At 41.1% G+C, this 27095-nt stretch overlaps 3 protein-coding genes and 1 long non-coding RNA gene across 5 annotated transcripts; 1 reads left to right on the top strand and 3 right to left on the bottom strand.

Annotated features, from left to right (window-relative positions):
- The first annotated feature begins 1116 nt into the window (after positions 1-1116).
- On the top strand, positions 1117-2290 carry LOC306928959. The gene is made up of 2 exons (XR_013790730.1): positions 1117-1789; positions 1835-2290. It is a non-coding gene; the product is annotated as an uncharacterized lncRNA (long non-coding RNA).
- On the bottom strand, positions 2212-4144 carry hyal1 (hyaluronidase 1). Of its 2 annotated transcripts, none has more exons than XM_079509284.1 (4): positions 4058-4144; positions 2851-3749; positions 2665-2754; positions 2212-2545 (listed from the first exon to the last, which is right to left on the bottom strand). In XM_079509284.1, the coding sequence occupies exons 1-4, from the start codon at positions 4059-4061 to the stop codon at positions 2219-2221; spliced, it is 1320 nt and encodes a 439-aa protein (XP_079365410.1). In that variant the 5' UTR covers positions 4062-4144; the 3' UTR covers positions 2212-2218. The 2 variants fall into 2 exon arrangements, with proteins under 2 accessions (XP_079365410.1, XP_079365411.1); XM_079509285.1 differs by having other exon boundaries at positions 2851-3768; positions 4058-4138.
- Positions 4145-6467: 2323 nt separating this feature from the next.
- Positions 6468-14939, bottom strand: hyal2a (hyaluronidase 2a). Its single transcript, XM_079510027.1, has 4 exons — positions 14752-14939; positions 12934-13906; positions 12126-12215; positions 6468-7008 (listed from the first exon to the last, which is right to left on the bottom strand). The coding sequence occupies exons 2-4, from the start codon at positions 13858-13860 to the stop codon at positions 6613-6615; spliced, it is 1413 nt and encodes a 470-aa protein (XP_079366153.1). The 5' UTR covers positions 13861-13906; positions 14752-14939; the 3' UTR covers positions 6468-6612.
- An 8042-nt stretch (positions 14940-22981) lies between these two features.
- tusc2a (tumor suppressor 2, mitochondrial calcium regulator a) lies at positions 22982-26943 on the bottom strand. Its single transcript, XM_079509621.1, has 4 exons — positions 26743-26943; positions 24973-25208; positions 24349-24469; positions 22982-24126 (listed from the first exon to the last, which is right to left on the bottom strand). The coding sequence occupies exons 2-4, from the start codon at positions 25119-25121 to the stop codon at positions 24061-24063; spliced, it is 336 nt and encodes a 111-aa protein (XP_079365747.1). The 5' UTR covers positions 25122-25208; positions 26743-26943; the 3' UTR covers positions 22982-24060.
- Positions 26944-27095: the final 152 nt, after the last annotated feature.

Here is a 27095-nt window from a genome sequence, read left to right as displayed (position 1 = left end):
ACCCCCCTGTCAGGTGTAAAGGAGCAACTTAAGACACTCACTCATGCATGAAGGAAGCATGAGTTTAAGTCCGTTGCTCTCCCCAGGTTGGTGGAGGGTGTGTAGAGCCCAGGATCACATTAGATAATTGACACAGGGGTTGAAAAATGGGTTACAAAATCATGGGATAAAAATGTAAAGAAAAAAACAAAACACGCCAATGACGTCCACAATCACAACACCAGAGGGAGCTCCACAAATCACGTTCAACCCAGATTTGGCACAAACATGGGGTTACATTTGTTCTCCTGCTATGCCACAAAAATGTGGAATAGAGGGTATGCGCATGACATCATCATACCCGGAAGTTATGCGGGAACGCCTACTGAGTGGCAAAAACTACTTTCTGGCCTTGACAGCCCATACATCCAAACAAACGAAAGTCCTATCTGATTGTGTTAAACAATGTTAAACAACGTTAAACTCACTCTGCCACTTACTTTATGCATGCGCCTACCCTCTACCAACAGTCATAAAGAAGTGTGAATCCATACTCTCCTTCAAAACCGCTCTAAAAAGAGCACTTACAGTTGGCTGCAATTCGGAACTGGCCCTTACTTTTATTTATTTTATTGTAGGAGGTATTAATAATGTTCCTCAAATCGATACTTTAGATATGTGCAGATACCCTGTATTGTCAATAATTGTAATACACTTATAGTGTACATTGGTTTGTTTACTGTCGAGTAAGAAAACAATGTTTTACATTAAGTAAATCCTCTGGAGACCCCCCCCCCCCCCCACACACACACACACATCCCCAAAGAAAAATAAAATCATGTGGGGATCCCCCTGGGGGTCCCGGGCCCACAGGTTGATCATTAGCACACCTGCCCCCTCAACTATGGCCCCAGTAAGGAGTAATTTTGGACACAGCACAATGTCTCATGTAACCTTCAGTGGTGTGTAAACCACACGCCCCACATATCAACAACAGGCTAATGTAATGTTGCCTAATGTCTGGTGATATTCAGATATCAAGTGCAAGGGTATGCAAAGTCTGGGCGATAAGCCTGAAGTGGCCCACTTCACAAGTACACCAAGGTCACAACATATTAGAATCAGAATCAGCTTTATTGTCACATCACAGGTTCGCATGTGTAAATGGTAAATGGTAAATGGTGCATTTATATAGCACCTTTATCCAAGGCGCTTTACATAGATTGTGCATTACATTCACCCATGCACACACCGATGGCAGCGGAAACCATGCAAGGCACCAACCAGCACATCAGGAGCAATTAGGGGTTCAGTGTCTTGCTCAAGGACACTTCGACACTAACTCTGGGGGAGCCCGGGTTCGAACTGGCAACCTTGCGGTTGCCATCCAGCCACTCCTGAACCACCGCCTGAACCACCGCCGCCCCATGTGTAAGTAAGTGAGGGAAATTGTTGAATTCATGCTCACTCCATCATTTTGTAGTTTTCATGAGAAGAGATATTAGCACATTATGATATGATTAATACAACTCACCTGTAGACAAATAATAGAAAAATAATATAAATTCCACACACCAGTATGATGCTCCCATAGTGGAATTTGAGTAAGGTCTGAGGAAGAGCATCCCGGCTAGAAACATTATACCACGAATAAATAAAGATTCTGCAATGGGAACATAACACTTTAACCGTAAATAGACCTGAGTTGGCACTGTACTTGGTGCCCTCTTTTTTCCCTCTACATCAACGTCGAAAATAGCCAATCTCACAATCTGTTATTTCTGGCGAATGTGACCCCCAGAATAGGGACGCTGGGGTTCAGGTTTCCAGGAAATAAAACGTCTGGGTTTCCGAGGCTGGGGTTCAAGTGGTTAAAGCAGATGACTGGGTGTGTTTGTGAACTGTCATCTGAACGCTAGGGAAATCTTAGGATCATATTCACCAAAGGGAGAAGGAAGGCAGCAATGCAAGAGGACTTCCCTTGATCAACAAAAAGAGGATGAGGTCACCCGCCCCCTATGGGTCCTCTGAGGTAGTGTCTATGTCTGTAAAATACATTTTAAAAGACACTAGTCAATGAATACAAATGTTCAATCCTCCATAGCCAATAGCTCATTGACCCTGATACCACACCACGTTTAACCGGAATGGTTTTCTATGCAAAAAATAAAAAAATAAATCTTGATTTTGTTTTCTTTGTATAATTGTTCACTAACCATGCACCCTTCAGAAAAGCATGTCATCCCTGCTTTGGTCTCGAGCAACTCTCACCCATCCAGCCAGGGTAGCACTGGCATTTAAACTGAGACTTCATGTCCAGAACCTGACGTCTGCTCATCTGTCCAAGGACTCTGTAGTTGTTGCCTCCTTCCGGTTTCTTCTCAGCCATCACTTTCCAAGTAGTCGGGTCAAGGTGGAGGTAGGCTCGAGACTTAGGGTCTGTCCTTTGACATCTCCCCCTAGAAGAGCACATCGTCTGGCTGCAAAGTGTGGCTGCCGATGTCACATTTACCAGGTAACGGCCCAGGGTCTCGTCAATGTAGCCCTTGACTGCGTCGCAAGAAGCCTACGTTAGGAGGAGATAATACACAAGGGACAAGCCAAACAAAATGAATACGCGCTTTTAATGCAAGTCATTTACAGGTGACTTCATGAAACATGGCTATCTCCATAATCTCCCCTTACCTTAGATTTGGCATAGGTGTTGTCTCCCCAGAGTACTATCCCTGCAGATCCTAAAGCAGCACTCTCACCGATGGTATAGACCAAGTGCTCCTATAATGAACAGATAAAGAAAGGTGGAGAGATTATGAACTCACTGTTATGGCAATCCCACATTGATATGTTGCAACTAAAACAACTACAACTTGCCTGAGAGAGGAAGTCTAATGAGTATGTGTAGACCATGCGAGAATAAGGAAACACAGGTGGAGTTACGGGTGTCACCTGTGAACCCACTCTCATGGCCTCCATGATGCGGTGGTGTGTAAACAGGAGGACATCTTTGCCAAACCCACGCAGGTCCAGGCTGAGGTAGATATCAGGGTACAGAGCAGAGGAGATGTTCCAAAGCCAAAACAGCTCATTGTTCCTCTCTATCTCCAAAGGAGGACACTCACCAGTGTTGTTGACAGTCTTATTACTGAAGTAATTGTAGCAGCTGGGAAAGCCGTAGTAACCCCACAAGCCCTGGGGTCTCTCCCTCTTCCCCAGTGCTAGTGTCTCTGCCATGAACCCCCTCGCGGCTTCCTCAAACTCCTTACGGGCAACCGCCTCTATTTGAGCAGGACTCCAGTCTGGGTGCCTGGACCTCACGAGTGCCTTGGACGCCTCACAGTACACCTGCTTGCTGTCCCAGTTTCTCACCCATACTGGTCTCCAGCTTTCCCAGTCTACCACAGCCAGACCCTGAAAGTCCCGTTCAGGGATATCAGCGTGGATGTCATCAGCGGCCACGCGGAGATGCCCATCTAGACTGGCATTCTGTGGCACTCCACCGTTAACAGGTGTACCTTGGGAGTATCTGGGATACAGGCCCATTTTGTCGGAGTAAAATATGGTTATGTTGTCGCCCATGAAGCTTTGGTTCTGGTTGTGGACGATGCTGAACATCCCCAAGTCCAGATCCACGCCATACAGAGAATGGCAACGAGCCGTGGGGGCATTCCATACGCTGAGGAAGGGCATCTGGGTGAAGAGTGATGATGGGGCATGCTGCAGCCCAACAACAAGACTCATCACATTTAAACACAGCACAACCTCAAATGGACCTGCACAAATGGACACAAACTATTTATTATTATTCTTTTTTTTTAATAACTTTATTTATAGGATTTTCATAAACAAACTATTTATTTTGAAGTACAATTTTGAGCAGAGAATAAAATGGGAAGTATGCCATTTCCCTTTTTTATATGAGGCATGTAGTCATACATGATGGCCATTAAGTTGTACACCAGCGTGATGTTATAGATATGTGCTATTTTTCTCTGAACGTCATTTTCCCCAGACTCTCCCAGATTTCCAATGGTAATTTATGTCATGAGATTGATTGCATTTAAGCATGAGCGCAACTTACCCATAGCAGTAAGAGCAGATGGCTGCGTGCGTATTACTCTACACTGTAACCACTGCCAGTCTCGTGATCACAACATTTCACCCGAAAGGGGAAGGAAGGAAGCAAAGGAAACTAGTGAGGAGTTCCCATGACCAACCAAGAGGACGAGGCCGCCCCCTATAGGTACTTCCAGGTACAGCCAATTTTAAAGGCAGGTCATTGTACTTTATAAAAAAATGTTCATTCAATACCCCATGTATAACCAATATCTCATTGACCCTAGATACCGCACCACGTTTTAATGGTTTTCTATGGTTTTCTAAGATAAATACACATAATTATCAAGGAAAGAAAACTGTCCATAATTATTCCGCAAAGAACTTCGTCCTCAACATAGTATATGAACTGGGTACTCTAAACGTTTGTGAAGCAACCATAATGAGTTGTCCGGCCTGAAATTTGAATGTAAGTCATGCTGCAGGTCTTAAAAGGAGTTGAAAATAACTTATGGCTTTAAGGCACCCTGCAATTACAAGGGGAGGGGGTTATGGGGCTGCAGCAGGCAACATGTGTTTCTCCCTGAGGAGAAGCGAACTGCCTCCCCTTTGTGACAACATGTGTTTTCTTCTCAAAAGAACCAATCTGATCGTGGAGAAACTATTTCGAACCTATACATGCAGCACAATAGCCTTCAGTTAGTGATAAACTCAATGTGACTCATTATTGCTTATGGCTGCTCAGCAGCCTGCTCAGGGACTACAGATGAAAATTAGCTTATGGCTAACTCTGGCACATTTACATGGAAGTGAAAACTGAAATGTTGATTAATGAGCATTGTCCCTGTCAAATAAATAAATAAATAAATAAATTGTCTAAACTACCACCAAGAATTGCAACTGCATGGCAACCTATATCTTTAAACTATGGATATTTTCAGCTCTGTACTACAAAGACTTGTCCTGTGTGTAAATCTATCCATCACAATACGTGGGAGTCATGTGCTCACAATGTCATGGCCTCTGGTCTGGCATCTTCCATGTTCTCTGACACACACACACACACACACACACACACACACACACACACAATTTCCCCGTGTGCTGCTGAGTAAAACAAAAGTTGACACTAAGCTGAACAAACAAAATTACATTTATTCTTGTGAAACAGTTTGATAAAAACAAAAGATCATAGTAAGAGAAAAATCATAAAACACAAAAAGTGTCACCATTTTGTTCTTTACAGTCGAGACTGAAATGCTTGAGCATTTCCAGTAAAAGTGCTGCCAAAATTAGGGGCGAGAGAGAGAGAGAGAAAGAGAGAGATGAATGAATGGAGCGGTTTGGTGTTGTGTCGTGTATTTAAACTTCTTTGAGTGTAGTAGTCATGGTTCAGATATACAAAAATGACAATCTTGTATAGAAAAGAAAACACTTTAAAAAAGTACATTCAAATAAATAGTATTTACCTCGATAATAAAACATCAGATGTCATTTGGAGGTCATGGAAGAAGAGGTAAGGCACTATAAAGTTACCTTTGTGCTATTCCCAGAATTAGTGCATCATTTCCATTTCAGCACAGTTATACTGACCTACATAATTCTAAGTCACATCTCCACAAGACGTGATGTCCCCTATGCAAATCATGGGAATATGACACGATAGCGGAAGGAAGCGGAGACAGAGAGCAAAATGTAAACAAAGTTATTTCCAGCCAGCCCTCCACTCCCATCATGTGAAAAAATTAACACACATAAACAACCCTAGCTCTGCAGTTTCCACAGTGTTTCTCTGAGAAAAAAAAAAGAAAAGAGGAAAAAAAATCACTTCTTGTCATCCGTAGAAATGCTAACCTTTACACTACAGCAATCAAAAGAACAAAGACGCACACACAAACACGCACAAAACTTTAAAAAAATAAAATAAAGACAAAAGGGGTTGAGGAAGGGGCTAGGCTTTGACATATAATTATATGACTACTGCTATGTCTATGTATTAGTATGTTAAAACCACTTAAAACCCTATATTATTTAGCTGACCGAAGTCCCCCCCGGGCTCCTTTTTCCCTCTACACACCAAAATCACATGAAAGTAGCTGATCTACAGGCTCATAACATGTCACGACGCAAGCCATTGTGAGCTTGTAGATCGACTATTTTCACCTCCAGGATAGGGGACACTAGGGTACGAGTGGTTAACCCATTAAAACCGGGAAAGCATCTGTGTCATTTTAGATTTGAACTAAAAAGCATTGTTTTATACTTTGGCTATTAAAAAATAGCAGATAGCAGACTCTGTGCCGCGCTATGAGCTTGTAGATCTGCTAAAAAATATTCATTGTGACAATTTGTGCTAATCTTATATATATATATATATATATATATATATATATATATATATATATATATATAATTTTAAACACTTTTAACTCAAATCTTTGCTTCTGGGGGTCCCTGGGACAAAATATTTTGAGATGGGGGTCAGTGGCCAAATACATATAATGTCTGGAGTCCTTGACATAAAGAACCACTGATATATCAACATAGACTGCTAGATTTATGGCCTCGGGTCTTAATGGGTCAACAAAAGAGGAGAGCAAACAGCACCAGGATCACACATTGCACCAGGCCGGGGGCCAGCGGTCGGGAAGCGAGGCCTATCTGCTGCAGCGGGTCCGTCAGAGCGCAGTGCTCCCCCAGGTAGCCGCTGTAGCACTGACACTGGAACGCGGCGTGGAAGCGCTTCTTGGCGTCCCCGGCCAGCTCCCCGGTGACCGTCCACTTCCTGCCCTGGCTGACGATGCTGTGCGTGAGGGGGTCCAGGTGCAGGTAGACGTCGGTGTCTGCGTGTCTGCGCAAGCAGCGGCCGTGAGAGCCGCACAGTGTCTGGCTGCAGAGCTCCGCTGCCGTGGAGACGTTGAGCAGGTATTTGCCCAGAGAGCCCTTCAGATACTCGTTGAGGTTGTAGCAGCTGACCTGGAGGAGAGACGACACCCAAATAGACAGTCATTACCCACTTAAAGAGAGACATGCAGGCCTTTATTGATCCCGCGGGGGGAATGTAGTCATTATGGCATTACACCCCCCCCTAGCACTTCACTCTTCCTGTGACCTCTTGCCACAATGCACCAATCCTTGCAACTGCCATTGGGGATAATGGTTGCAAGTACCGTAGTTGCATGTTGCAAGTAGTTGCATGGCGAATGGTTGGTGCTGTTTGGGCTTTAGGTTTGTATTTTCTTGACCACAAAAGTTAAAAATGTATTTAGATAGCATGTTATAATTTAGACAGATGCTAGGATAATGGTCTTTAGGCACGTGACTAAACAGTTCTCTCTGCATTCTATTATACGGTATGTGATTATTAACATTGCATTCGATCTTCTGCTACATACCTCTATTGTAAATTGTAAATGTAGTAAAGCATTTATGAAACACGTACCACCAGTTTTTATTTCCTCTTTTATCCATGTAAATTTCCTTGTATACCTTTGCATGTTTGTCTTAACTTGTTTAAATTGATGTTAACTGATGCCATTTGTTTTTATTGATGTTTATTGTATCCTTTGATTTTTACTCTGTATTTGTGAGGGGCGCTAGCCCCGTTTTAGTTCAATGTTGACAATGCCATTGACAATGAAGAGAAATTAATGTTTGTTTTGTCCCTAACACAAACATTAAATCCCATTAACAATAAAGAGAATTCAATGTTTGTTTTACATCATCATTACATCACCTAATCATAGGTGCTCTAAGATAACAAATTCCCTCCTCAATGTTGCAAGATGATAAGAGCGCCCCTCACTTCACACGGGTGTGATTTTTTATGTTTTAAAGCAGTTCGTAACCTTGTTTGGAAATGTGCTTTATAAATGAAGCTCATTATCATTATCCTTTGGTTCCATTTGTACACTCAAAATAAACCATAGTATCCAGTGCAAGGACCAGACACAACGCCAAATTGGTTGGAATACTCTTATACATAGCGAGGAAGACAAGCTTTGGATTCATAGAGACGTTCCTACACTGGATGATTGGTACAAGGAGGTAATGACTGTGGTTCCTCTGGAGAAACTGACTTATCTCCTCCGTGATAACATGGAAGGATTCACAAAGGTATGGGAACCAGTCTTAGATACAGTGGACCCTTCTAGACTGTGCTTCAATGTACCTTATTGAACAACAAAGACGCTGGTGACCTGTAATGTAATCATGTCAAGACTGTGGTGTACTCGTTTTGTTTTTGTTTTTTTGTTTGTGTTTGTTTTTTGTCTGTGCATTGTAATGTCTGTATTGTGGTTCTTCTTGTTTTCCTATGTTATGTTGAAAAAAGAAAAATGTGGTTCTATATACATTGAATTGTGATTGAACAGTTGTGAAATCTCAGAGCCTCAATAAAAATACATTTAAAAAAAATAAAAATAAACCATAGCCTATATACTTGACTCTATATGCTTCTTTTTTCCCTCTTCACCAAATCTTTTCAACAAATGTTTTGTTTTGTCTTGTTCAAAAGTCAAAGCTCTACATTCCAATAGTAACCATTGCTATATCTGTTCATCTCTCCAGCTCTTTAGTAAACATGAAATACATTTTCAGGTTGGGATACCAATTGTATCCAATCAGGAGAGAGAACCCCATGAATACATGCCCTGTCATGCAATGTAAAGCCACACCATTGCAGACAGCCAAATTCTATGTGGTAATTTACTACAGATTAAGTACTTCCTCTTTCTCGACCAGGCGTGCCTGGTAGTTCAGTCATGCCTGGTTGAGAGGTGGTTGGTGCCTGGTTCTCATTCCTCACTGGATAAAATTGGTATCTTGCCAAGGGGGTGTCTTTAACTCAAGAGCATTCAAACCACCAATTGACCCATAAGGATCATAATGACCACATGGTTTCATGGAAATCATAAACCTACATTTCTTATCTCTTTACACAACTAACAGTAATAAAACAGGGGAGTAAATTATGCCACTCAGTCACACATCATTATGATTATGATCAGATTATCAGGAAGCTCAAAGTCTAGACATTAAAGTGCATGACAGTGAAGTACACCTTTAACAATATGCTGTTGGATGCTGCAAGCATAAAAAGCTCTTTTTTTTGTACAGTACTGACTACAGTATGTGGACCATGGTGACATTGATCAATTCTTGATGAAATAGCTTCTAATATATTATTTAGGCCCCAAAATCTATAAATCTCAGTCACACTATTAAGGCAACCGGCCGGTTCCACGCGCTGCACAAGGTGCACTTTTTTCACTTGAGCACCTGCCCCTCAAAATGTCTGTGCACGCCACTGACCCCTGACCCCTAACCCCTGCCCCTCTAAATGTCTGTGCACGCCACTGCATCCAGTCCTAGTATTTCAGAAATAACAGACCTCACATCCAGTCCTAGTATTTCAGAAATAACAGACCTCACTCTTGGTTATCTGAACTGACTTGTATATTACACATGGAGAAAATGTGTTATGTTATGATGGATAATTCAAGCAAGTTCCATGCGATTTGGCAGCAATTCTTAGAACACATTGCTCAAATGTCTCACTGATCCCACTTAGCATTTAGTCTGCATGCAGCATCTGTGTGTCCTCCACTTTCCATATGATATATGTCTCTAGCAGTGTAACTCATTGATTTGAAATCATGCCCTGTTCTCTCTTTTTTTGTTGTTTATGCTTTTTTCCCCTTTTTTTTCTCTCTCTTTTTCTTTTCAATTCCTTTGTCTGTTCTTTTTTTTTTGCAAAACCTTAATACAAATATTAAATGCTGATGGTATATTCTCCATAGTCTCGCTGTACTATAGGGCAGTGGTTTTTAACCTTTTTCATGTCAAGGCCCATTATTTTTTCGGCAATTGAGCCACCAAAATGTAAGATTGTGTCCACAATTCCATGCTGTATTTGATGTTGGTACCATTAGGAGAGAACAGGAAAGACAATTCTTCTACATTCTCTAATTGTGTAGACTTCTTGTAAATTCTAGTAATGCAGATGTTTAACAATAATGTAACTCTTGAGAGCTTAAAATGAAACCAAATTTCGTTTCATTTTATGCTCTCAAGAGTTAAAGATCTAAGGGTCCATTTGGTTACTCTCTATCATTTAGCTGGGGACCACCTGGAACCCCCTCAAGGACCACTGGTATCACTAATATCCCTAATATGTATGGCATGGTGTAGTACAGTTGAGTTTGGGTTTTGCACCCCAGCCTACTGACAGGAAATATGCTGAGCTGTGTTATTCTCTTGAAACCACATGGTTTCATGGAAATCATAAACCTACATTTCTTATCTCTTTACACAACTAACAGTAATAAAACAGGGAAGTAAATTATGCCACTCAGTCACACATCATGATGATATCAGATTATCAGATGTAATGAAAGTACAACAGAGGTTAACGTTATGCGACAACATATATGAGTTTTACGCAATTTACTCACACTTAATTTGAAATCTGAATATTTAATTGGATTCCCCGTATATGAAAACCTTTCTATACCTTTTTGGGTCAAAAAGATGCTATGTAATATATTTCAGTATAGTGGTGGCCGGCTTTTTTTTTTGGGCTTAGCATCCATTTTTGAGTTATACATACAGCAGATTTGGATTCAGCAGCCCTTAATACCCCTAGAAAACATGTATGTAATAAATTAACACGATTTGCCTTCAGCACTTTAAATAAGCACATTTTCTGAAATCAAGCCAAGTCTAATTCTGGGAATTTCATACCAGGCAAACTTGCAGAACTACAAGCAGAGGTGGTATTGCAAGGTGGCCCTTGCGTAAACAAACAGGAAATAAGTCAGTGAAACAGAAACAGTGACACACACTGAAATTATCATATTGGCCAACTTAAAGTGATACTCAAAAAGTAACAAGTTTCTCAAAAGTACTGTATACTATAGGCCAGCATTGTTTGAAAGGTTACTTTTCGGCTATGGCAAAAATTTGCTTCCTAATGGTCCCATAATGAGGTAACGTGTGTGAACATCAATACCTCATTGGCTGTTTGTAATGGAGCCTTTGCATTTATTTATATTCACTTGAACTGGATTACCCACACATTTGATATGCTTTGCCTTTTGTAATCTACACAAAAATAAAAAAAGAGATACCTTGAATAATGTCAATATTGAATCCACGAAATAAGTTGAGAGTGTAACAAATTTGGATACTTGAAGATAAACATAACTATATAAGAATGTCTGTAGTCTATATCATGACTGGGAAAAACGTGTGTAGTGTATAGTTGTTTTGAGGTAGTTTTGATGATAATTTATTTACTATTAGTTCCCAAAGGAGATATTGTCACCAGCACAGAAACATAATAGAGAAAATGACAGACAAAACATGGTTGCTCTGCTGTCAGTTTTTGCTATAATCATCATCACCATTATTAGTCCAGGTTCAAAAGAGTGTCCAGATTTATTATGTTAACAGCCTTGGTTGGTACTGTTCTGTAGCATTGCTTGTTGGAATCCTTTGCCTTTCCGTGTTAATTCACCTCAAATGCTACATATTTCCAAACAGCATTTCTTTGGGGGTGTTTTTTGGCCGTTCTGAACAAATTGAAGCCAAATCATACTACGGAGAGATGGAAAAAGGAAGCTCAATCGGGGCGGGGTGGCTACATTTGGGCAACTGTGTGTGTGACTGTGTGTGTGACTGTGTGTGTGTGTGTGTGTGTGTGTGTGTGTGTGTGTGTGTGTGTGTGTGTGTGTGTGTGTGTGTGTGTATGTGCGTGCGTGTGTGTGTGTGTGTGCGTGTGTCCGTCCGTGCAGGCTCACTGTGAGTGTGAAGCAGAGCAAGAAAATGCAGGCTGTTTTCTTGACTTTTCCACTGGGCAGAGATGACATGGTCGAACGCGTGGCATGTATTGATAGTGCATGTTTGTGACAAGGCTAAAACGGATGTCTGCACACTAGAAGTGAGTATATACAACGCCCACTGAAAAGGAAGTGGGCATAGGGTCGGCGTATACCTTCATATACGCACCACCACATCACCATTGACATCAATATATCGAGCTTTGAGTGGTTGATTATGTGGTTTCACCAACAAGGTGTGTGCCTACTTACATTGCTGCTAGCATACGCTGCTTCTCCCCAAAGGATAATGCCAGCAGCGCCCAAGGACACACTCTCCCCAATGGTGGAGACCAGATCTGTCTGTAAAGAGAAAGTGCACACACATGCACCGTGAACGTCAATGTCACAGATGATGGGGTCATAAAGTTAGTGCAACATAAGCCTCTGTTAAGTTATCAGCTGTTATCCGCTCATTCCGCCATAAGGAAATACTCTATAGGGCACCCGCGAGGTCTGTAAACTCAACCAACACCCATCCTGCCCCCATACATACAAAGAGTATTGGGATGTGGGTCTGCTAAAAAGAACAGGAAAGGACTGTGGTTATAGATAAGGAAAAGTAAGGAGACAGCATAATGCTGAACAGAAAGAGAGAGACAGAGAAGGGAGTGTTGAATAGTTCAGCCACCTACACTGTGACTGAGTGCTCAGCTCAATAGAAGAAAGTGTTGAAGGAAAAAAAGTTATATCCTGAGTTACCCCATAGGACTTTGCGGCTAGTTTTTTATTTTTTTCTTCTGCTTCTTCTTCTTGTTAATATAATGCATACTTTGAAAATGTACAGCGTAATTCATGACCAGTACAAAAAAAATCTAAGTTTAAAAAAAAAAATCAGCAGCAGGAGTCTCATCACCACTATTTCTAAAATAGCTCAAATAGCCTACAAGCTGTACAAGCTTACAACACACCGCAAAGTGATTCATTGAGCTTGTGCTACAGCTAATTCTTTTTTTTTTAATGCTTTGACTATAATGACATGTCCTGTCAATGACATCTGTAGACTTAAGGGGTCCCTCACCTCCGTCAGCACTTCCAGGGATTTGTCATAGGTGGGCCGGGTGTACACAAAGACAGGACGTGCCAGCCCGTGTCCCGACGATGCCAGACGCATCCCCTCCTTCACGCGGTTCCGGACAAACTGGCGTCCGGAGGGCGAGGACCGCAGCACCGTGCCCATGTAGATGGACGGGAAGAGGGCCGTGCTCTCGGTCCACAGCCACTTCAGCTGGTCGTTGCGGACCACCTCCACGTCGGGACAGCGGCCTGTGTAGTTCTCCAGAGTGCGCAGGTAGTCGTGATTGTAACAGTCGGGGAACAGGTAGAACCCCCACAGCTGGTTGGGCCTGAGGTTCTTGGCGTATTTCAGAGTCTCGAGCATGAATTTCCGAGCCGACATCTCAAACTCCTGCATGGCCAACCTCGATACGTACTCTATGGGCAAGGTTCGGTTCTTTCGGCTCACCAACTCGCGCGACTGACTGCGGTATATGTCTTTGGTGTCCCAGTTGCGTATCCAGAGCGGGCGCCACTCTTCCCAGTCGATAACGGCCAGGCCTTTGGCCCCTTTTTCACGTATGTACTTATTCACACCTTCTGGCATCTTCTCCAGGTGCTCGGCGAGACTGGCCACCTGTGGCAGGCCACCGTTCACCGGAACGTCACCGTGTTTATAGTAGGGATACTTACCCAAGCGGTCCTTATAGAAGATGGTGAGGTTTTGCTTAACAAAGCCCTCGTTGGGTGAGGCAACAATCTGGAACTGGTCCAATTGAAAACGAATGCCATGACGCGGGCCGCAGTCCTCTGTCGGGGCATTCCAGGCCAGGATCAGGGGCTTTTGAGAATAGAGGGGCCATCTCGTTGACTTCAGTTCCAAAGCACAGAGGCAGTCCCACAGCAGCACAAGCAGCAGCAGGACTGTGCAGTCAGGCTGAGACCAGGACATGTCTTCTGGTGTTTATTTACAGAAAGGACCTTCACTCTCTGCTCTCCTGGAAAGAGGGACATTTTTTATTTTTTCAACAATGTATTTATTTTCCTTTTTCCACACAAATGACAATACAAATATACAAAGAAACAACAATGAACATTACAAGACATTACTGATATAAAGAAAGCAAAACAACAATAACCAAAAAAAGACAAAACAAAAAAACAACAGCACTACTCCTCTTCGAAAGAGGGACATTGTAATGCAGTTGGATGGCTGCCTTATAAAAGGTGCTCAATACAATATACGGTAGATAATCCACTTAAAATAGAATAGAATATGTCATAACATAAATGATTAATCTAGCCTACAGTGTATACATGCCTATTACAACATAGATAGTGGTTAATAATCCAGTCAAAAATAAAGTATGGCATGCTGTATGTGCCTTAATAGAAATGACTACATAGCTATGCCTATGATTAACCAACCTATAGTGTGATTTTCACTGACAATGAAAGTGTCTCAAAACGAATGGAGACTAGTTTTGGGAGGGCAGATAAATTGTATTTAAATGCTATTTGTGGACACTTATGCAATGCATTGTACATAACATTACCACCAGGCTGAGGGCTCTTGTGTATAATTGCTATGGTGACCTCAGTGTGAATTGGAAGCGCCACGCTCTGCTCCACTATAAACTATTTACTTCGTGATCAAAGTAGTTTGTATTTGAATCACTGTTCCTTATAAAGTAATACGTGAATATGATCAAAATGATTTATGTATCCTGTATTTACCTGACATGCTTGCTTGATGCATTATTGTTTTTAGAAGGACTTTGGTTTGTTTTGCACAACAAAAAGTAACAGTAAAATGAGCTCTCAACAAGCGAACAAAACTTACCTTTATTGGTAGACTGAGGAAGCATTCCCAAAAGTAGTCTGAAAGTTCAAGCCACGTTTTGTGTTTTCTTCAAAACAAACTGGCAGTGTACAAAAATGCATGGAACTTTTTTTGCGTAGTAATAAATGAACAACGGAGAGAAGATTGCAACTAGTGTTGTAACTTGTCCCACTTGGCCGCTGTGTAGCGGTACGTTACCCCCTGCGCTGTTGTCAGTTCCCCGACTGCCAAAACCACTTCAGGATGTTCCATTCACTGCGAGAGGGGGGAGTGGCGACATCTAAACTACTTCACACTGAAGGCGGGTCTTATTTCTTTGACCAACTTGCGTTTTAAGCCCCGCGTTTTCTATAACTCTGTTTATTAAGTTGATTAGTGGTAATTTGGTCGCTTTATTGGTCTTCGTCTGACTTAAATGGTTTTCACATGTCCCTTCCAACAAGGAATGAGACGGCCCGGTCCCAAGACGTTTGCCCACTGCCGTGAAACAGATACACTGTACTGAAGCATTCATTGCAATGTCAAGATTCATAGGTCATTACCAGGAATGCCATTGCCCTAAAAATAAGGCTCTTTTTTTAATGTGTTGAAGGAACCATTTCTCAGTGGTTCAAGGAACCATTTCTCAGTGGTTCAGGTGTCAAACAGATTGTAAAGAACAACTGTGAAGAACAACTGTGAAGTGTGAACTTTGTAGCACATAACACAAAACCTACATTATGTTAATGAACTGGATCAGAGGCATTGGCAGACTTAAAATACATCTCGGACAGGGCAAAAAAGCCATCTGGCATGCAGATGTCACTGTCTCTGCACGTGATGACGGCCACTGGCTCATTGAAGGAAGGAACCACATGCAGTTATGGTGCCAAGTAGCCTGTAACAGCAGATAAAACACAGTGAGGACTGCATGGGCACTATAGATGTGAGCGATGACAGTTGATAAGATAAACCTTTACTGATAAGATCCCTGTGGGGAGATTCTGGGGTTGTAGCAGCAGCAACAGTAAGACTGAAACTCAGTATAGGACGGTTTAGCTTATAGGCCTACTATTGAAAAGTATGTTGCACCTTTGAATTGAATTGGTTCTATAGTGTACATCACAGTATAGTCCAGTGGTTCTCAAAATGGGGTCCAAAATCCAAATATGAGACCGTACAAATGTATTTGCACACTCTCAGAGTTATGGAAATGAAATGTTTGAGAACCACTGCAGTCCATGAGCAAGTGTGCCAGAGTCTCTAGAACAAAGAGAAGAGAGAAGAACATAATGGGGGGTCCGACTTGGTTGTGTGCATGATTGCTACTGGCACAAAGGACTGTCCAAGTCACTTTGTGTTGTGGCAGAGAGGGGGGATGAGTCTGTCGCTGAATGTGCTCCTCATCCCAACTAGCACATGAGGTAATGAGAGTCATGACATGAGCGTGACATGAGTCAAGAAGGTAATCAGGTAATCGCCCAGTGCACTAGGGAGTTCCTGCTGTTTCTCACAAGGTTTTACGAAAGTCCCCTCATACTTTGTGTTTGTGTTTGTGTTTGGGTACGTGTGTTGTATTGGTCTATCACAGCAGGGTAAGGAAGCCTGGACTCTCATTTATATCTAGACTCTATATATAATCTAGATTCTAGATCATGAATGGGTTTCATAAATTAAAAATAATAATAAAATAAATGACCAGGGTCACCCAGGGCCCAAAACCCATAGAAAATACCGTAGCCAATCTATAAGCTCTGTTAGCTCTCAAATGTTCTCAGAATGTCCGCCCCCCAGAATAGAGATACTATATAGGGTTCATGTGGTTTAGTAGCAGTTTTTCAAAAAGCTTAGATGTACTTTTCCTTGAAAGGATGTCAAGAGCTTGCTGGGTGGCCAATGGAGGTCTGGAAGTGAACTGTCTTCCTGTGTCAGGGGCTGTTCCGCTGTTTGTTCACCAAACTCTGCTGACTCACCTGCCTGCAGTGTCATCAGTCTGCTGCCTCTCTGTGCGTTGCAGGAAAATATAATGTGTGTATATAATGCTTGTGTGAATGAAATGGCGGCATGCAAACAAAGAAATGGACAGTTTCCTGTAGATTTTGCTTTCCTTTGACCTCTTGATTCCAGAACATTACATCAGTCGGACGGTCGGTCGACGCCATCAGGAAGCGAAAACAATGGGAGGGAAACTGAAAACACACCCTGGCTGTCACCTCATTTTGCGAACAGCCTCTTCGAGGATTATGGCACGTTTTGGCTACCAGCCTACCTGTAAATTGGTACCACAGACCAATGTCTGTGTATAGGCTACTGATGCTGTGTCTAGGCATTTCGGTTTTACACTTTATTACTTAGGATTCGTTTTTACGTCCGGATACCCCCATCCAGGACAGGCTTCAGACGTGCCTCCTCAGGAGACTTGGCTCAGATCTGGACCCATTTGATTTGGCGTTAGGAACCCGTTGCGACCGCTTGCCCTCGCTGACATCGACCCCAGGCAGGGTTCGAACCCACAACCTTCCGCATGAAAGGCATATGCTCTAAGGAAGTTGGGAACCAATGGTCCCAGAGCCATGTGGCCCATAGGTCAGAAGCCTATCTCCTGTTTCCATAGCGTGAGGCAGCATGATGAACAATTAACACCCCCTGGACATGACGCTGGTATGTCACAGGAATTTACAATCCAACCATTGATGCTGACTGCCAGGTAGGGAGGGATTGGGTTCAATGTTTATCGTCTTTGGTATGACGTCCGGACGGGGATTGAACCCCAACCTCCCAGTCTCAAGGGCGGATGCCGGACACTCTAATGAAGTCTCTGATGAAGTCTTTGGATGTTGAATCATTAGGCTACAAGCAGTTTTGTTAGAATAAGCAGTTTATTCTGTCACCTTGAACATTTTATTACTTGTTTAATGCTTAAACCGTTTTTCTCTGTACTCAATGTACAATATGTTGCTGACTATGCTAGAGCACCCATTCTGTTAAAAATAAATCATCTCTTCTTGAGAGATTAGTGCTAGTGTAACCATTGTACAAGGAAGAGAGCACAACACTCTGCTGTTCTGATGAGCAATGACGTTGTTAACACACTGCTACTGTACAGTGAGTACAGTACGCAGACTGATCTCAGTAGTGACTTCTGCCTATAGAGACATTCCGTCGTACTGTGATCACATGATTATATTCTTGCTTATGATTGGTTGTATAATGCACACTTGACGTGTGAAGATTGTTACCTCAGGTGGAAGCTCTGGTCAGTTTGATGTTGGTTGGTTTGATGTTTCCGCTTCCTCTGCAGAGGCCGAGCAACGTTTTAGTGCCTGGTTTTCAGTAACCCCCGAGGCTACTGAAAACAGGGCTACAACCCACAGTAAAGACTAAACAATGGTACTGTCATATGCACAGACAGAGTTGATAAGTTAGACAGAAACATACTCTGCCAGGAATTTGTGGCCTTTAATGACCATTGTTTAAAATGTTTTGATCTATTATCTGATCTGACTCTCTAAATAAAGAGATATTTGTGCGGCGGACTGCAGATATAATAACATGTTATTTGTTGTAATGTGTTAAAACGCGAGATTAGAATTTGATGTTTGCTTAGCTCAGATAGGTATAATTACAGTTAATTACATTCATTATTGAAGATGGTGTCTAGTGGGGCTATATACAGCCTACGATTCACGAGACCTATAGGACAACAAATCAAAGAATACATGCATCCTTTTTTATGCTACAAGTTACAATTATTTGTTACAGACAGACCATTGTGAATGTGTTCTAAAATCAAGGTTTCTCGGATTAAGAAACTTTATGGGCTGTCCCTTTTGTATGTTTGTTTGTTGAACATACATTACCGTACTGTATATCTAATTCCACCCCAATGTTTTCCAACCCAAACAAGCATCCCCCAAACAACCCAAACAAGCAATATCCTCATGTTTACTATATAGTTGGTTCACATGATAATTCATCAAATGTACAAGGGATATTTTAATGTGCTTCTACTGTACATTTATAGACACAGATAATGTATATTGAAAGGGATTGGTAAATAAATACCCCTTTAACTGCAGCTAATTGCCCTTACCCATCTCTCTCTCTCTCTTTCAGGTATATATCATATTCTGTGATTAAGCATTGTGTGTAAATATTGTATTTTCTGAAATATTAACTGATCACAATTTTGAAGGTCCAGAACAGGGGTAACCAACCAGGGGTTCGCGAGCTACCAGTAGCTCGCACGAGCCATTCAAGTAGATCCCGGAGTGAGCGGGTGTCAGACTGACAGGCAGCCATCACTACCATTACACAGAACGTGGATTTAGAATAGCTCGCAGTGATGGTCCCAGTCCCAGATGTGTGTATTGGGCCATCAACTGCGGAGTTTGTTTGTTCTGTTGTTTGACGGTATCTCCGGTAACCCCCGTGTTGTGATGCACAACATTGTGCATAATAGTCATGCATATCAGAACAGAACAGACTTGTGAATACTTTTCACTTCAGTTTGACGAGTCCACTGATGTCACGGACACTGCCCAGCTAATTGTGTTTGTCCGAATGTTTTTTTCCTGATTTTACCACCAAAGAGGACTTTCTTGCCCTTATTCCATTGAAAAAAAGGACCCAGGGTGAGAATGTGTACAATGCATTCAGTACAGTGCATGAGTACAAGCTTCCTCTTCATAAAATCCTATCAATGACAACAGACGGTGTCTGACGGTGCCCTGAATGAACTCCCCGGCGATGCTAGGAGTTCATTCAGGATTTGTGTTTGCATTAACTTCGGATGAAATGGAGATTTCTGAACTAGTAAATGACTGTCAACTGCAGGGCAGAGCTAGAGACCAAGACTTTTGGTCGCTTGTTAGCAGAGACAAGTAGGCCCTATCAACTGAGAATACAAGACGGCTCGCCCCTTTTCCAACTCGCCCAAAGCGGCGAAGATCGGTCGCCTCAACGGGAAGAGCGGTCGCCCCAACGGGAAGAGCGGTCGCCCCTTCAGTCTTGACATACATACAACATGATGTGTGATGATGTTGCTTTGCCTTATTATTGACTATGAGTTTTGAAAGTAAAGAAGAGTTGTGTTTAAGCTGTCATGGTCCACTGATTCACAATAGTAGCCGAAAGATTCCACGTAAATTGCACGCTGCCTTCATGATTTGAGTCATTTTCAAAAATCTACCTGTATCCACGGCTCGGGGCGAGCCGTCATCACTTTTCGAAATTCTGTGGTGAGCCGTCTTCACTTTTCGAAATTCTGTGTCGAGCCGTCTTCACTTTTCGCGGGGGCGAGTTGGAAAAGGGGCGAGACGACCTGGTACCTCAACTGATTGTGTCGTGTGCACTCAAGCTGCATGCCTACCTGTACTTTGGCTCCACTTACTTATTATGTGAAATGGCCTTTTCACAAATGAAAATAATAAAATCCAAGTTTAGAACTCGTATGAATGACTCACATCTTAATGACACCCTCAGACTGGCAATCACTAACTATAAACCAGATTTCAAAACGTCACAGCAGTCTCATTAAGGTGTGCTGACCCTGAGAGTATTGTATCTGTCACGGTCACCATATCTGTTCAAATATATGGTCATGTATGCATTTGTCATTTGGACAAACTGACAAACTGAGAAACTAAATATTGTGCTGTATAAGCAATTAATTTCATGTCCTTTGCGTTTTCTTTTATTTGTATTTTTGTCCTAATATGTATATTTTTAATACATTTGTCTTAATATTTAGGCATTCATTATATATTAGAATTTATTCTTAAACTATAGTCTTTGTCTGGATGTGTGCACATGCATTGAGCCTGTCAGAAATCGCAAAAAACAAGTGGTTTTTTAAAACATATTTTAGTGGTAGATCATGGCTTACAATTGAATAAAATGGGCTCTTGGGCTTGAAAAGGTTGGTTACCACTGGTCCAGAACAATAAGAACTGCATTTCTCAATTTCAAAGTCCATAATTTCCACTGTATTGTATTTTCTGCTGAAACTTTAATTATAACTTGCTGTGAACAGAATCAAGCAGATTTAGAAATCCAATCTGAATCCAGTTTTGAGCTTTAAGAAAGTCAGTGAAATATAATTGTAATGTTTCAGATTAAAGGATTGCCTTTGGTTATATTTGTATTTTTGCTTCAATTTAAATAGCTCTTTTTCCTTTCCATCAATATTGAGCCCTCACCATAATGGCCATCTTCTTCATTATGATCCAAATGGTTCTGGCCTGTTAATTGTTTTAAATTAGATGCTTTCGACTACAGAGCACCGTTCATAAGCAAGGATAGTTGCACAAGATCTGTATCATTGTTAATCTACTGAACAACATCGTAGGCCTTATAGCAAGACAGAAAATGATTCTGAAGTGCACTCCTCCTAGAAACCAGACAAATCTGCCACAGGGGGAAAAATCCCTGGAGAGATTGATCTCAGTTTGAATTACATTTCGCTCACCCCAGAGTTGTGGGGTGACAAATCAGAGAGCCCACTATTCAAAGTGAGACATATTTGCTGTGACATTGGAATGTGTTTGTAACCGCCGGAAATAAATCTTCTACACCGAAGTTCCAGACTAATATCTACACATTGATATTAGTCTGGCCATGCCATTGGCCTACATTGTGTAGTTAATTGGAGTAAATATTACACACTGCTAAAGGTATGAAGCTCATACATTATATAACAAGCTCCCCATCATTTTGAAAAACAGACATGGTCCTGCACTTAACATCAAAGAGCAATGGGGAGTAGATACATCAAAGTGACTGACCTCTGGACCTCAAACCACATTCCACACCATACAGAGACCAGACAACGTCTGCAAACGAAAATCCAACCCATTCCTTATGTTGACTGATGTCAGCAACACATTGAAACACACTAATGTGGTCTAAACCATTATGCCTGTTTTATGATCCATCTTACAACGGTGTTGTGTGCCTAAAATAGCAGACCTACAAGCTCACAAGTAGTAACGCATGGCGGGTGCAACTTGTTGAGGTTGTACATCGGCTATTTTGCCACATTATATTTTCATCGCCAGTGTAAATCTGACTTTCAGACCACCACAAACTAGGACAATCAATTTTATCACACCAGATGCAGCCCTTTCTTACAACTATCTTTGTCTTCTGGGATCATTTTTATTGTGTACTTTTAATCATTATCAAGTCCATACTGTACACAATGTACAGTATATTGTATGTATAATTATAAAAAAGTCCCCCCATTCTGTGTTGCCTAGAACTGGAGGTCTGAAACGTGATCATTAACATTACGAAGTACATCTTTGTGGTGTTACTGAGATGTACTTCATAATGTTACTGCACTTGAGTTAGAACAAATTATGGTCCTTTACTCCTATCCACAATGTATTGAACAGAGCACTGCTGCCACCTAGAGGACAGGTGTTCAAACAAAATGTCTAGTCTTTTGGATTCGCTTATCAAAATAAAGCCTTGTTCCTATAGGGCCCAGCAATATATCCCAAAGGGAGCGTAAACATTTGTCGCTTCCAGCCCGCATCCTTGTTGTGGGGCAAGTAGGACCCTAGCCTAGGAGAGACACAAAACAGTGACTTTTTCATGCTATTACACTACTTTAATGGTGCAGATTTGCTCAGTTCATACTTGTGTCATAGCAGAAGGACTTTAGAAGGAACTGGAAGGATTTTATTATCTGGACTTTCTATCAAACAATCAAGTATCAAGCAAATGTGCATGGCTGACGGCGCACAGAACCGTGGATGCATAACAGCCAAGCACTGGTCATTTAATTAAGCCACATACACATTTATATAATCTATGAGGTTTCTATTTTAATTGGGTGTCTAGCTGGTCATGTCATGATTGTATTTATATATTTATATATCACTATTAGTATAATTGTAATCCATCTACAACCTAGTAGTGAGCTTGCAGATCAGCTATTTTCAATGAAGATCCCAAGAAATATGTGAAGATATTTCTCAAATTGCTAATCCTCGGATTAATCCCATTAGCGCTTTTATAAGTGATGTCATGTCAATATTTGAGTACATAATGATAAACAATGATTAAAATAATAGTTTGTCCAAATATTTTTACCAACTTACCAACTAAATTTTGCTATCGTGTAAAGAGAAGTATTCGTTCTTTAACCATTTCCTTCAAATCAAAACAACAGAACAAGAATCTTATAAATAAACAACAATATGTGTGCTGGGATGGTGAAGCGGACACCTTTTCACTCAACAAATTTAGCACAGTAAAGCATTTATTCAAGTATTTCCAACTCAAAGATCTGAAATTATGTACATCATATGTTCACTAGTGCAGGTCTGACCTCCAAGGACAGAGACAGACTTAGACACGATAATATATTACAACGAGTATATACAAGGAGTTTCACAACCCTTCATTACTCCAACACTACATTCTCCATCTTTCTTTCTTACACACCTTTCAACCTTACATGCACGCATGTATACACAGACACAAAAGCAAACACTCTTCTCTACATTTCACAGGGGCAGAACTGTTAAAGCCTTTTCACATCAAGGATATATTTTTTTCATGCGAAAAACTCGCACAATGAGGAAAAGACAATTATCTTGATGTATGCTCTAAGACTTCCTGTGAAAAACAAATCTTTCTCAATCTCTGTAAAATTCTAATTGACTGAACTTAAGTCAACAGGACATCTTCTAATCGTGTTAATATTCAAATATGTTCACATTTTTGCTAAATCACAGTTATTTAGCTTTAATCCAAATTGTCCCTGTCGGTCATTGGCATATGCTCCAGTCTTTAGCAAAACAGCACACCCAAGGGATTTTAGCAATTTCCGTGCCCCACAGCCCACACATATTTTGATGGTCAAAAGGAAAACTAGCCTACTATTGCGAGAATATCTGATTGCTTTGATTTTATATTAAGTCTTTTAGTCTTGGCTCCGCGGTAGTGTGCGCTACACACAATATAAGGATAGGTTAAACGACTGAGAACTCCCCCCCAAAAAAGTGTGATTCCTGTGATTACCCACACTTGTTGTATCCTATACTGTGTACACTACTGGGATGGAAAATAAGTTGTTAATAAATTATTTTTTTATCTTGAAATTTGGGGGGATTTTTGGAAGTTTTTCACCTATAATGACATATCCAAAATAGAGACACTAGGGTTAAAGTGAATAAATGTGTGATGCTACGTTGGCGTGCACACTAGACTGGAGCATGTCTCCTTCTTCTCAGGTGTTCAGAGTGGAACCAAGATGACTCGCCAGTCGCCATACAGACCTGTATCTGTATTCATGGTTGTCGACCAGAGACCAATGTTTCACATCTCACAGAGGACAACAGGGAAATCTACATGGATACAAGGGTAGTCGAGCCTCACGATTCCCTGAAAAGAACAATAGTCACATTAATTGTGATTTCCCCCCCCCCTAAATAACCACTGATTGGTGTCAGAACTGTTTTGAATTTATACTCCATCAGCAACGGTGTCACTTGCCAAAAAGTACAGATCTACAAAGATATGTTCTTTTTGGCAAGTCGCAATGCAGAGTATAAATTTGTCATCCTAATTAACAACATGATTAATATTTCTCTAAAAAAAACTCACCTGAGGAATTAAATTCTTCTGAATCCTCTTAAGCTTGGACTTTCTCTTGCCATTTTTTGTAACCATGGTCTCTTCGTAGAATTCATGGGCAAGATCACCATCCTCATCATAGTACAAAGAGCTATAGAGAGAAAGAACAAGAACACAATGGCAGGTTAATAGGCATAGGCTAAAATGGTAAATGGTGCATTTATATAGCGCCTTTATCCAAGGCGCTTTACATAGATTGTGCATTACATTCACCCGAGTGACGTGCTACGAGCTTGTAGGTCTGCTATTTTAGAAAAATCGAATAACGACTGACATAGAAACATAGCTTTTTCAGAAAACTGTCAGGATGTAGAAGACATTTTTAGAATCTGATCTCAGGTCAAAATGGGTTAAGAGAGTCCACCTACATGTCTGGTGACATCTAATTCAATGTAACGGCTACAACAGCAGCGAGAGAACGCCAGCTTACAAAGCTACAGCCACTGCTTTTAAAACAAATCATATACTAAAGCAGCATTGAATTTAGATGTCACCAGTCATGTCAGTAGGTGGAGATCTCGGATCGTCTTGCTACGCAAGATTAGGCATAGGCAGAATGAAAGTGAAATTGGTCATTCCGTGTCCATTAGTCACCTTCTTCTAGTGAAAACAAATGGTGTTGCATTTCGGCAGCCTTTGAGTCGAGTCAAAGACTGCTCATTCCCATCACTGGATGATTCGCCAGCAGCTCCAGAGCCTGAGAAAGGCCAGACACCTTTGGCTTTAGACCCACTTCCTCCCATCTTTACAGATGGGTCATAGTCACTGTTTACTCAAAGGTTTGGATGTGAAGTAGCCAGGCGGTCCTGCTGCTTCACAAATGTTTGGATCTGAAACAAATGAAATGATACCAAATAAAGTTGTTGGGGGTTAGTTAGTCCACAATTAGATCACCACAAGGAAGTAGCCAATGCAAAGAAACTGATGTTTAGAGCCCATAGTCCGGCAGCCGGGGTTGTGGGGTGGGACATTTGGTATATCGTTTTTTTTTATTGGCCTAAAATATTGTCTATATATATATATATATATATATATATATATATATATATATATATATATATATATACACACATACATACCATTGACATCCTTTATAAAAAGGCAAAAATGTCAAAATGTCATTTATGCTTTAAGTAGCACGTGACATTTCATGATTCTGAATCCATTCCAAGCATTGGTTTTGCACAAAAAACCTTATGGTCACATATAAACCCCTATTAAAAATTTGGCAATATTTTAGGCCAATAAAATAAGACTAGGATATACCAAATTTCCCACTTCAAACAAAAGAAGCCTGTCGGCTACCAACAGGGTAGTAGTCAATGCAATGCAAACTGCAAAGTAAATGTTTAGATCTGTGGTTCTTAAAGTGGGGTCTGGGAAACCCCAGGGGTCCTTGAGGTGGTTCCAGGGGGTCCCCAGAGAAATATGTTAATATACATTAAACATATAAATCAGTTTAACCACTTTAAGCTGGCAATGTGTCATGCATTGCATTGTGAGTTTGTAGATGCAGACACATGGACATTTTTGAAACATTTTAAGAATACAAATCTTGTATGGGGCGTCCTACATTAAACCGTTTGAGAAGAGAACAACTGGTGGTTTACAACCTTTACATCACCAAAACACAATGTAACCGCTATGTAAACTTCAGTTCACCACAGGGACGTAATGCAAAGCAACTGTAATGTTGCCATTGCTAATGCAAATGAATGCACTGTCATGTTTATATCACCCCAGGGAAGTAGCCACATTTAGCAAAGCAAAAGGTAACGTTGCATGCACCCTATCTCAATGTATTGTATCGTCTCACACATCTCCAGTCCAGACAGTAAACACAACAGCTCAGCTCTCATCATTCACTATTCAAGTTGCCATCAACAATGCATTTGACTTGTAATTACAACTGACTGCAGGACAGGCAGGACTGAAACAATCGGATAACCTGGGACAATAACCACTAATTATTACCCAGCAATGCTTTATCAGAGAGATCAACACAGTTTGCTAACCATAATATTATTAAGAATAATACACAAACAAAATAAAAACAAACAAAACAAAAACACCGTTTTGAGCTAGTCATATGGTTGATGACATTAGCATAAGTTGCGCTAGCTAACGGTAAACAAGGCTGGACAGTAAACGTCTGTCGGGCTAAAGTATAACTTTAGCTTGATTAAAGATTATGTATTTACATCTTAAAGTATTTTATTTTTGTGTTGTCGCACATTACGACTAATGTCAAAGCACAAAATAGATGTTACGGTCTGGAGGCGTGCATTGACGTTTAGCTAATGTGGCTAATGCTAGAAGAAGAGGGTAGTCAAGTGGTGTCAAGTCAACAAAACATAAACATACATGATCATGTTGGTCCTCCATCTATGGAAATGGAAACATCGCTCTTGAGTGAAGATGTTCGCAGTTCGCTTATTCTGATGTGTTGTTATAACGTTACAACGCGTCCTTGATGATCAGCCTGACAGCTAAACATAACGGTAAAAAAGCTGAGTATATACAGCGAAGTGCGACGGTGTCGCTTGCAAAAAAAAAGAACAGATTTACGCGTCGCATCCAGGTCGCATCGTAGATGATCTGTTTTTTCAACGCCACGGATATGGCTTAAAGACACAGTGACAAGTTATATAAATAAAATATAGCTGCATATATGGTAGACTATAATAAACTAACTACATATTGTAAGTATGCTATGT

The sequence above is a fragment of the Electrona antarctica genome (genome assembly GCF_951216825.1).
Source record: "Electrona antarctica genome assembly, chromosome: 9".
Lineage (NCBI taxonomy): Eukaryota > Metazoa > Chordata > Actinopteri > Myctophiformes > Myctophidae > Electrona > Electrona antarctica.
This window is presented reverse-complemented; position numbering and strand designations above follow the sequence as displayed.

Excerpts from the sequence above, each read along its gene's own strand:
- tusc2a (XM_079509621.1), bottom strand. The coding sequence starts at position 25,121 with ATGGGAGGAAGTGGGTCTAAAGCCAAAGGTGTCTGGCCTTTCTCAGGC. Across the intron at positions 24,470-24,972 it reads TTTGTTTTCACTAGAAGAAG|CTCTTTGTACTATGATGAGG; the intron begins GTGACTAATGGA and ends TTCTCTCTATAG. Across the intron at positions 24,127-24,348 it reads AGAAGAATTTAATTCCTCAG|GGAATCGTGAGGCTCGACTA; the intron begins GTGAGTTTTTTT and ends TGTTCTTTTCAG.
- hyal1 (XM_079509284.1), bottom strand. Across the intron at positions 2,755-2,850 it reads CATTAGACTTCCTCTCTCAG|GAGCACTTGGTCTATACCAT; the intron begins GCAAGTTGTAGT and ends TGTTCATTATAG. Across the intron at positions 2,546-2,664 it reads ACACCTATGCCAAATCTAAG|GCTTCTTGCGACGCAGTCAA; the intron begins GTAAGGGGAGAT and ends CTCCTAACGTAG.
- hyal2a (XM_079510027.1), bottom strand. The coding sequence starts at position 13,860 with ATGTCCTGGTCTCAGCCTGACTGCACAGTCCTGCTGCTGCTTGTGCTG. Across the intron at positions 12,216-12,933 it reads CCCTGGAAGTGCTGACGGAG|ACAGATCTGGTCTCCACCAT; the intron begins GTGAGGGACCCC and ends TTCTCTTTACAG. Across the intron at positions 7,009-12,125 it reads CAGCGTATGCTAGCAGCAAT|GTCAGCTGCTACAACCTCAA; the intron begins GTAAGTAGGCAC and ends TCTCTCCTCCAG.